Source organism: Genypterus blacodes, unplaced genomic scaffold, assembly GCF_046128005.1.
Source record: "Genypterus blacodes isolate CSIRO-AG114 ecotype Tasmania unplaced genomic scaffold, CSIRO-AGI_Gbla_v1 ptg000044l_1, whole genome shotgun sequence".
Taxonomy (NCBI): Eukaryota; Metazoa; Chordata; class Actinopteri; order Ophidiiformes; family Ophidiidae; genus Genypterus; species Genypterus blacodes.
Window position 1 is genome coordinate 2,122,086 of NW_027466857.1, and position 10,742 is coordinate 2,132,827.

General features: G+C 41.4%; 1 protein-coding gene across 1 annotated transcript; it reads right to left on the reverse strand.

The window, feature by feature from the left end:
- Window positions 1-155: 155 nt before the first annotated feature.
- Window positions 156-10,717, reverse strand: ncbp1 (nuclear cap binding protein subunit 1). The gene is made up of 23 exons (XM_076149126.1): window positions 10,533-10,717; window positions 9,634-9,722; window positions 9,202-9,302; window positions 8,931-9,087; window positions 8,723-8,830; window positions 8,381-8,502; window positions 8,100-8,169; window positions 7,751-7,966; window positions 6,606-6,703; window positions 6,442-6,505; window positions 6,251-6,361; window positions 6,092-6,156; window positions 5,928-5,990; window positions 5,236-5,310; window positions 4,880-4,983; window positions 4,561-4,683; window positions 4,093-4,195; window positions 3,737-3,830; window positions 3,182-3,285; window positions 2,893-3,010; window positions 2,189-2,329; window positions 1,943-2,056; window positions 156-1,860 (listed from the first exon to the last, which is right to left on the reverse strand). Exons 1-23 carry the CDS (start codon window positions 10,564-10,566, stop codon window positions 1,747-1,749), a joined length of 2,388 nt encoding a protein of 795 aa, XP_076005241.1. The 5' UTR covers window positions 10,567-10,717; the 3' UTR covers window positions 156-1,746.
- Between the last annotated feature and the right edge of the window lie 25 nt (window positions 10,718-10,742).

Consider the following 10,742-nt stretch of genomic DNA (forward strand, 5'->3'; position numbering starts at 1 on the left):
TTCACCCAAAAAAAAAGAAAAAAAAAAAAAAAAAGCAGCAAACCATCATAACACTTTGCTGCCATGAACTCGACCTCTAATATGAAGTAGCAGTGGGAAGCATTTGGTTAGCATGGGCAAGATTTGGACAAAAAGATGATCGTTGGGACATGACCAAAAGTGTATTTGAGTTTATGATTTAAACATACATATTGTTCCACTCCAGCTCTCAGTATGTTCCTTGTTATACACTGAACATGTTAAAAGGAAAGTGTTTGTGCAAAATGTTAAATTACAAATACAGCACATTTTCTTTGACATACTGATACCCTAAATGTGAGCAGTTATGTTTACTAACATGTCAACATTTAGCATGTTAGCATTAATACAAAGGCGACCGTTATAAATGTTCATTAGCCTCTGAGATATTTTGTTACAAACTTATGTGTTGAACTAGCGCAACCGAACTAGACAAAACAAGATACTACTGCGATATATAACCAATACTGAATAAAAAGATTTTTGTGGACATTATTTTCCAACTACGTCATTTTATTTAGTACGTTGGACCATTTTCAGTGATACTTGCAATTCACTTACCAGGTCTGTTTGTCTTGAAGTGGACCTGGAATCCCATGCTCTTCTTCTTTGTGCTAAAACGACTTTTAAAATCTATTTTCTTTGGTAGCCATTTTTTCTCTGCATTGTACTCCAGCAGTGAACTGAGAAGGCAGCTAGTATGGGATAATAATACATTTGATAATTTAATAATTGTAGGGTAGAATATCGTAACAAAACACTTTGTGAGGCCGCTGTGAAGATGTTAGCAACAAACTAAACATATAGCTTCAGGTAGAGTAGCTGAATGTTGATATCTGTGGTTCAATGGGTGTCCATTCTACAAAATAGTATGTATATAGTCTGACATGGACCAGGTAACTGAATGGCAAATATTGTCAGATGCTACTACTTTTTTAGAAATATATTAATGTCAGCTTCCGAGTTTGCCCATCATTTCCCCATTTGTAAAATTACTGAAGTATCACTTTAACAGTTCTTTGTCCTAAAAAAAAGGCATCTATGTCACACGAAAATTCAAGATAAAATGATTCAACCAAGATAACACTCGTTTAAGATCATTTCCTCACAGGTGACAGCATTCTTACATACCTTAGAGAATGCGAAAAACTACGGAGGAAGATATTTCATTGGGGTCATAATCAGTGTCAAAGTGGGAGAAAGATGATGCGGTACAAACAAACCAGTTGGATAAAGACTCTAAAAGAGCTTTAATTATTTCCCAATTTCACATAAAACAAATGTAAAAAAGTAGAGGGCTCTCTATATTCAGAATTGACCAGATGTCGTAGATTCCATGCGGACATTTTTTCCAGCTCAATCTCTACTCAGACAGCACATCGTTTAAAAAAAAAAGACCCATTTATAATAACATGAGCGTGACGAAAATGATCAAAACTCACAACTGAGCAGAAAAAACAAACAATACAAATAAAAGAACACTACAGTAAGTTAAAGACAGATTCTTGTCTAAGTTTCTATTCTCAAAGCGTCCTCAACATGGCCACACAGCCAACATGCTGAATTGTACCTACACAAAAACAAAAAGGAAAACAAAACTGGTATAATGAGATTCTTGATGCAAGAGCTGGTAGGTTCTCATGTGCGTGTCCGTGAGTGTTTCAATTTTGATCTAGCGTAGGTACTTTTGTGTATGTGGGTGCGTGCGTTCACTTGTCTCTCTCTCTCTCAGAGCTGCAGGGCACAGAACTGTTGGTAGACGGCCAGGATATGGTGGTCAAGCTCAGCGGTGAACAGCAAGTTCTCCAGGGTGCCCAGGTACTGCTGGATGGTCACGTGATGCTGCGAAGACAGGAATTAAGTATGTCATCCTGTCACTGTTGCCGCCATATATACGTGCATGTGCGCATGTCTTGAGTTTTACCATGAGGAAGATCTGCTGCAGCCGCTCGATGCAGTTCTTGTACCAGGGAGTGCTGATGTCCACGCTGCCCGTCTCGCAGCGGACCAGATGTTCCGTCAGCAGCATGATGAACCGCTGTGGCAGACAAAACATCTTTGAACTCTGCACTAACAGGGCACAACTTCAGTGTAACAATGTGTCAAGTGATGTTAATAGAAAAATAGAATAGAAAAAAATGTGGAAAATAACAAAGCAACACATTAGTACCTGGAAAATGACGAGGAAGAGGTTCTTCTGCTCGCTCTGAGCCGACTCCACTTTCTCCTGCAGTCTCTCAATTTGCTCCTCCAGCTGGCCCTCCTCGTCCTCACTGTTCTTGTCCATGTCCTCGTCATCACCGCTGTCCCTCTGTTGGTAAAAACAAAGAAACACACACACAACAAAATTATAAGTATGAGTATTTACAAATGACCTCCCCAGGAACACAGGCAGTCTTCCACATGTATATGTTCAGATAATGATGTTGCAGAAACTTCAGAAAATAAGCGTCTAATTTGTCAGCGCAAGTCAATTTCCTCAACAACAACAATAGCACACAAATTTCCATTAAAGAGACTGCAAAGTGATTGTAAAAAGCATTATAAATCTCTGCGCTGTAGCCTGACATTAATTTAACTGTAATTTCACTTCTTTTGTTTCTCTTAAACAGTGCAGGTTGAAATCAGTCCAAGATTTTCTAACGGCATCCATACAATGGGCAACAAATTTGTCTGAGCTTTACTTTCAATATAATTCATTTGGCTTTTGGTAATGACAACACCGTTCAGAAATGTAGGGTATAGCAGGGTACAGAGATGTTACATAGCCAGTTACACCATGAATCGCAATATTGGTCACTGATTGGAAGCCGAGGCAATGAAATAGAAAAGGTAATGATGTGCAACAGAAAAACAAAAAACAACTTCAGTTACCCTCTTATGCTGCTGTTTCTCCAGCTTGTCCTTGGCCTCCTCCAGCTCCTTCTGGATCTTCTGGACGTGTTTGTTCATCTTACGGATGGTTGAGTGCAGGATCTCCCAAACGAAAAGTCTATATCAAGTTCAGAGACGGTTGACTTTATTGGTGAAAGGCAGGGGGCAAACAAATGTCCCTTCACAATAACGCTCTAAGAACACTGACAAAAATAGTTACCAATGACTAGAACTACACATATGTCCTCATATCAGATGTTGTGAGATTTGCTTGTGTATCAGGTCCCACCTGGTGAACTCGTGAGCCATGTCCTGAGAGAAGAGCCAGTTGGCCACAGCAGCACAGTCGACAACCTGTGTCCGGACCATTTTGTCTACCAACACTGCAATCATCTGAAAGGCAACAATGACAGTTCATTTTAAAACAACTCTTCCACATCCATTCACATGTAGTGACACTAGCAATGAAACATTGAGCACACATGGTTGTACTTCTAATCGCCAGAACACCAAATTGTTTGAATGAAAAAAGGCGGGGGACATCTTTCTGGCTTGACAGAGGTCCATGACACAGGGGATAAATTACAACTAATTAAGTTAATTCTCTGAAATATCGCCAGTACTAAAACCTAAAACTCTGCGATTCCATTATTCTGTCATTTCAACATAACCTGTACTGGCTGTGGCTAGCTGCCGTCGCTCTGTTTGTCATCCCCTTGTCTCGATTAACATGAACACAACACAGCCTGGTTCTCTTTACGGTTTTAGTTCTCTTCTCTCTTTCCATCTTTATGTTGGACCAAGTGACTGACAGACTTCAGACTGGAGGTTTTTCTTTAAATACCTGTGGGTGGTTCTTCCACGCCTCATAAACCACCCTGAGGATGTGCAGCTTCCCCTCGTCGCAGTCCGTTAAAGCCTTCAGGATTTCGTGGAACCTGGAATAGGGCGAGATTGGCATCAGCTGAATTTATGTAGAATTTAACTACTTTATATTCTAACCCAGGGTTTTCATTCATCTGCTGAATTATAGAGGGCAAGGATGCTGGTCAACTGTACTGCCAGTCAATGTATTGGAGATCTAAAGCTCTAAAACCCCCCTGAAAATAAGATTAACTATGGCACGACTGAGATTCTGGTGCTACTGTCAGAGGAGGGAAGTCTGGCGGGGACGGATTGATTCATGGCGGGTAAACTCACTTGGCCAGGGCACTGAAGGAGTGGCTGAAGGATTTGGCGGCGAGATGGAGCAGAGTCTGCAGGAACACATCAATCTTCAGAGGGTTAAAGCTCTCTCCCTCATCTGGAACAGACAAATCCAGACACGGGCAAACGTGGAATGAGAATTTTGACACAAGAGGGAAAAAACTGAGGTTTTCAAAAAAAGCTATTTGATGGATATTTCAGCAAAACAAGTAAATGAGAAAAAGAAAAAATTGCTTTACTAAGTAACAAACAGCTCAAGGGTAACACATAAGACACACACATAAAACAAGTTGAAACATCATTGCCTCTTCCTTCCGCATTCTTTTTTCCACGTTGATAGAAAATGTCAGCTACCAGTCTTTGTTTATTCTGTCTTGTTACAAACAGGGGTTTATAAATGAACTTCCTCACAAGTTGGAACTTTATGAATAAACAGTACTTTTCTGTAGATAAGTGACCTACCGTCATCGTCTTCCTGATTTGGGTTTGGCACTTCTTTGAGGGCCGCCAGGATCTCTTCATTGGTGGCTCGGTTCTTGATGGCGTTTCCAACCGTAATAGATACTGGGTAACCTGGTAATGAAGCTAGGAGGGGGGAGGGACATGTTGTGTTACTGTTCAGATCAAACTACCGTAAGGTGATCATATAAAATTCTGTGGAGCTGTTTGGTGCTAAACAAAGTGATAATGGGAACAGGGATGGACTGAGGTGTAATGAATGATGATTAGCAGTTGTAATGGTAGTAATAAAGTTAAAGTTAGTAATTGTAAGTGTGCTCACAAGCGCTCTCGTCTAAGTATTTATAAACGAAGATGGGCTCAGCTGGAATGAGGGCTGAGAAGGTCGGCGGGACAATATCCACGATCCGCTGATGGTACGACAGCCTGCGGAAAAAAGGAAAGCAAAACTAATCAAAGGAGGCGTTAAGTGCATGGTTTTAAGAACAAAGTGACAGGATAGCACAAGTAACGTTCAATTTAGGTGACACAAGGATAGATTCAGAGTAAATAGATTAAACTAATCCTAACTAGAAATTACAAGGTCAATAATCAACATTGCCAGTCTGCTTGGCTTGCGATGCTTTGAAAATCTAACATTCAAAAGTCACTACATAGAAATACATCGAGCTTGAATACCTCATAGACTTTTCCAGAACCTCTTTGACAAACTTGGGCTTGGGTTTGTCTAGATCCACGGTCAAGCAGTCAGACCTTAACAGAGGAGACACATCATCACATTGTTATGGCTCACTGCATTTGGGTTTTAAGAAAACAAATGGAAACAAGCTACTAATTACAAGACACAGTTGTCCAAAGGTGTTGAGAAGAAATCCACATGCATACATTCTTTCTACGATTGTATTTTCTAAAATATTCTAAGTTAACGCTGGAAAAAGGATCCATACATAATGTAAGCTGCAATGTTTATGCATACAAGGATGTTAGTGTAATGTTAGTCCTCCCTGCTAGGTTAACAAGAGCCCTCTACGCTTATTTAAATAGAGCATACCGTCTATTTAAACAGTATATGCCCTACACAACAATACTTAAAGATCCTGCAACCTACTCAGTCACTAACAAGCCAAATGACTTTACTGTTCCTAAGTTACACAAAGAACCAAAGTAAGATCAACACAAAAATCCAGCGACCACGGCAGTCAATATTGAAAAGACCATGCCGCTACCAATTCTTCAAAACTCAAAAGATTGGGAAAGAATTGTCAAACAAAAGCTTGAGATCTCACTGAATAAGCCTTTTTGGAGTTCATAACACACATCACTGTCTGCTTATGTAAAACAATGTACAAGTATTTCACAGAACTACTCACCAGTCATCCCAGCTCCATCGAAACTGGAAGTTGCTCAAATGATGAGAAAACCAGTTGATTAGCCTGAAAATGTCAGAAAGATGATATGTTATGACATTGTCAGACAGGAAACTTCACAGACAAGACGGTCATTTGGTCAAACGGTATACGAGCAGGAACATTACCGATCTATGCAGGTGGTGTTCATGGTGTCGAGTCTCATGTACAGCATCTCTGTGGCTTGGGCCAGCTGGCGGTCAGGGGTTAAGGTCATTGGCAAAATACCAAACATCTTTAAAATATACTTAAGACAGTGAATGGACTCAGAAGGAAGGAAAGGATACAACTTGGGGCAGGGATCCTGGCTGCAGCTTGCACAGTTCAATAAGCAATGTGGTGTACATAACATCCATGTGAGGGGGAGCTGGCAGCTGGAAAAGTTCTCCAAAGATCACCTGGAAGAAAACAAAACAATTTGATTAATATGTTCTACCTGCTTTGGAGTTTCTCGTATTTGTGAAAAAATATTCTTTACCTCCACAATGTGATAGTTGAGAGGGATTTTGTTCTTCCCTGGATAGCTGAGTAACTGGGCGGCACTGAACGGGAGGACAAACACCAAAATGTAAAAATCCAGGCAAGAGTTAACGAGGTCATTCATGCTTCACCAATAGAAGTGTGATCAAGGTCACTACATACCAAGTCTTCCTCTCTTTCCAGTGAGTCCTGATGATGAAATGCAGGTTTTCTTCTATGACAAATCTCTCCACAGAGTGGCTGCCGGGCATAACAGGACCCTGAGAATAAAAGAGGAAACTTTATAATTATTGTATAATAGAAAACTAGGGCAAAGGGGCCTTCGGGCGCTTTCCTCATCACATTCATGAAAACTTTCACGCTGCTAACTTTCTTTCCCCTAGAGAAGGCTGAGGAGGGTAAATGCCAACTCGGTAATTCTCCTGACCCTGACCTTTGTTAATGTTTACTGCGAAACCCAGGCTGACAGGGAGCTGCCACCTGGCAAAGATGAAGGGAAGCTCATTTCGGGCATGGTGCGTCTTCTTGCTGACAGTGATGATCGTTGGAGGCGATTCTAGGAATGCTGCTCGTTGCAACTCCACACAAACAACAACCACGCTTCAACTTTTCATACCTGACCCTACTGTAACACCCGCCCCCTGATATTTCACCCAAGCCCTACCTATCACTCCTAACACCGGCCTCCTCTGGCCCTTCTTCCTCCGGCCCTGCTTCCTCCCCTATGCCCCTGCTGGCACACCGCTGGTGTTGCAGTTACTCCTTCTATTATGACTGACATCATTCATGTCATTATGAGTGCAACTGTGACATCAGTTACTGACATTAGTCTAGGGTGGTTCCATTTATATCTCATGTAACTTTGTCACTGTGGGGTTTTTTTTTGCTTTATCATGTATGCTAACTTTATGCAAATTAAAGGAAAAGTACCACATGCAAATACTGGCCCCTGAACAATGTTTTCAAGCATAACGTTTGATGTAATTACTACTGGTAATCATCACTGGCTCCTTTACTTTAACTTCTGCAGATATGCTCTATGTCTGTGTAGTTTCTGTGTTTTAAATTTGACTTTGATATGCCCTGAAATGTATTTAATAATGTATGAGTAACAAACTTATACAAACGATGAGGTGTAAATTGTATACACTGCAAAATACGTATGCATTTGCTCTTAGAACTCAAAACGTAATTTCTTAATTCGAACAAAGCCAGGGCCATACACTTAATACTTTTGTAATATCTTAAAATAAAAATAGAAATCAGTAACATCCCGACATGCTTGCCGAGCCTTATGGTTCACATACCTCAGGGGCATCAGTGTAGTCAAACATGCGAAAGACGACTCGAGGCATGGGATACTGGGCGTCCGGCATGTGTCCTGGCGGGGTGAAGGGGGGGAGGTTGTGCTGCAGCGCTTCACACAGCACGCTGTCGAAGGCGATGTATGGCCGCAGGATGTGGCGCTCCTGCCAGCGGTCCTTCTTGAGCTTCTGAATCTGAGCCCAAAGACAGTCCAGGTACTGGGAGAGGGACAGGTAGAAAGGTCAAATGTGAACATGTCCTGGCACACCGTTTTGTTCATTTCGTTTTCGGGGAACCCACAAAATGAGGTGGTAATTTGCATTTGAAATGAAACTGCCGCCTGTGTCTCACCTCCTCTTGTGGGTGGGGCTTCTCTGCCGTCCACACCTGCAGCATGGGAACGTGCGTCTTTACTCGCCTCCTGAAAAACATTTGTTCAAGTTTATAGAGAAGTGATTGTGACACCATGGACACGCGAATAAATGTGGATATTACAAACAAATGAGTCCGACGACAAAACAAAATGACAGAATGCCAAAGACTGAAAAGCAACAGGCAGAAAAAGTAAATAGAAGTCTTAGATAAATAGATAAAAGATAAATAAATAAGACATAACAGAAAAAGCATCTTACTTTAGGTAGCCTTCAATCTGGCTGAGGAGCCGGTCCATCTCAACATCCTTCTTCTCGTAAAGCTCCTTACCGACCCAAGGTAGACAGGCCAGGACCACATACACAAACCAGTCTGAGCGAACCTGAGGACACAGACAGGACATGCAACACTCCATACAAACCCTTATCAACAAGAGGTAGGGAAACATACCCTCCCTAGGCCACATCAACACTACTTGTCAATAGAATTAACTTCCTTTAAATCATAGACAGTATACATATATCTATCATAAAATTGACACACTCAACTGATGAAACATAAAGAGAATCTGCGTTACTTAAAAATGTATCCCTTCTACATACCTGTGGTACATCTTCTTCTTGAGTAACACTGATGAAGTTTTCAAACATGGCCACCATGGAAGGAGCCGCAATCACGTGACAGTTGACCAAGTCAGAGAGGAAACGCACCTAGGAATTTTAAAAAAGGGGCAGGGGGAGATACTTAAAAACACACACACAGTCGTCGTAGTAGTGATTAATGCTTGAAGATTCTGGTGAGTTTACATACCAAGTGAACAGCTTCATTGTACAAGTTGTTCTTCAGAGTCTCCTTGAGCTGTCGGATCATGGCCTCGACAAACTCGCCACCGAAGTTGTAATTCCTGGCATTGAGGAGACCAACTAAAGTGGTATACACGGTCAGCTTCTCGGGTAGGAGGCGAGCACTGTCAACAAAGACAACCGAGTGAGAACACTCATCTTAAAGGCTGAGAGACTGTTTCAAGGCACAAAAAAAAAAAAGGTGAGAACTAACTAAAGTGTCAAAGGAAACAACTTACACAGCACATAAAATGCGCAGGATTTTATTTTTGTAGTTGGGAAGATCTGCCTCTAAGACGCCAGCGAGGCCTTCCAAGTTGCTCTCCAAGGATGATGTACTCTGGAGGGAAATGAATATGGCGCAAATAAAGCATCTGTACCAAGATAGTTGGAATGTAACCAGAATGTCCACACTTGAAAGTGGAGTGAGAAGCTCCCTGTCAAAGAGATGGGAGGCATTGTGTGTCTTTGTTTAGACAATCTCAACCCCAATTAATCACATAATGAATTACGTATACGGGGGAAACAGCACAACAATTCACTGTTGAAAGTGATTGAGAGGGTAATACAGCCTTTCCTAACTTTCTTGTCACAAGATCATCACCTACCACGCTGTAGCCCCGATCCCGAATTTCATTACATGAAGTTCTTTGCTGAGCAAGACTCTTTACCTTTTCTCCTACACGACATATCAGCGACTCCAGGCGGTCTTCAATCTCAATGGGCTCGGACGTTCTCCTCCTCTTGCGGGCCTGGCCTCCTGAAGAGGTTAAGGAGCAACACAAAAACAGCAGACCACAAGTGTTAGCGCAAACATTTGATGTTATTATGAGCACATGATAATATACATACAGAACAGAAATCCCAAAAATGTCCTCTAATCTATAGCTTGGTTTTGCATTAGGACAATGAATAAGATTCTCCTTTAACTGAACATGAGATGGAGAATGACAGCTATTCTAATATCACGACAAAACCTGCACAACAGAAATCCCAAAAATGTCCTCTAATCTATAGCTTGGTTTTGCATTGGGACAATGAATAAGATTCTCCTTTAACTGAACAAGAGATGGAGAATGACAGCTATTCTAATATCACGACAAAACCTGCACAAACATTGATGTAGCTATTGATTGAAGATACTGACATACGCAAATGGCTGAACTCGGGAAACTAAATGTCCCTTTAAATTAACAGTAGGACATTAATACGCGATTATTTTCATTATCACCGAGTTGAACTACCATAATGGAACGTCTATTTTGATTGGCGTTTCTCAAATAAACAAATACAAACGGATCGAACGCCATACGCGGCTAAAACGCATAACGCGACATTCTACTGGAACTCCCTTTTCACAAGTCCAAATCCCCAAAAGAGCTAATGGCTGTGCTGAAATATTATAGACAGCGTTTATTGTCGAGTGTAGTTGGAACAATTCTGACGAGAGATGAATTTAATGTTAACGTCGAAGTAGTGAATCAACGTGCGCCCAACAACACGTTAGCTAGCCACCGCTTGTTAGCCTAGCATCAGATTTACTCATGCCTCTACCCCGAGGTGCGCTTACCGTCACTCTCTTCGCTGTGTCGCCTCCGGGACATTTTTAGACGCCGCACAGATGTAAGTGTAAAGTAACTCGACAGCTAAATGAAAGTTAATGTTCAATAAGAAGTCTCCTTAACTAGCTTCTCGATTATTCACCCAGTGGCCGTTATTACAGAAAAATAACAGCGGTCAGATTCAAGTGATGCACATCCGGTTCAAGTACATATAAAGC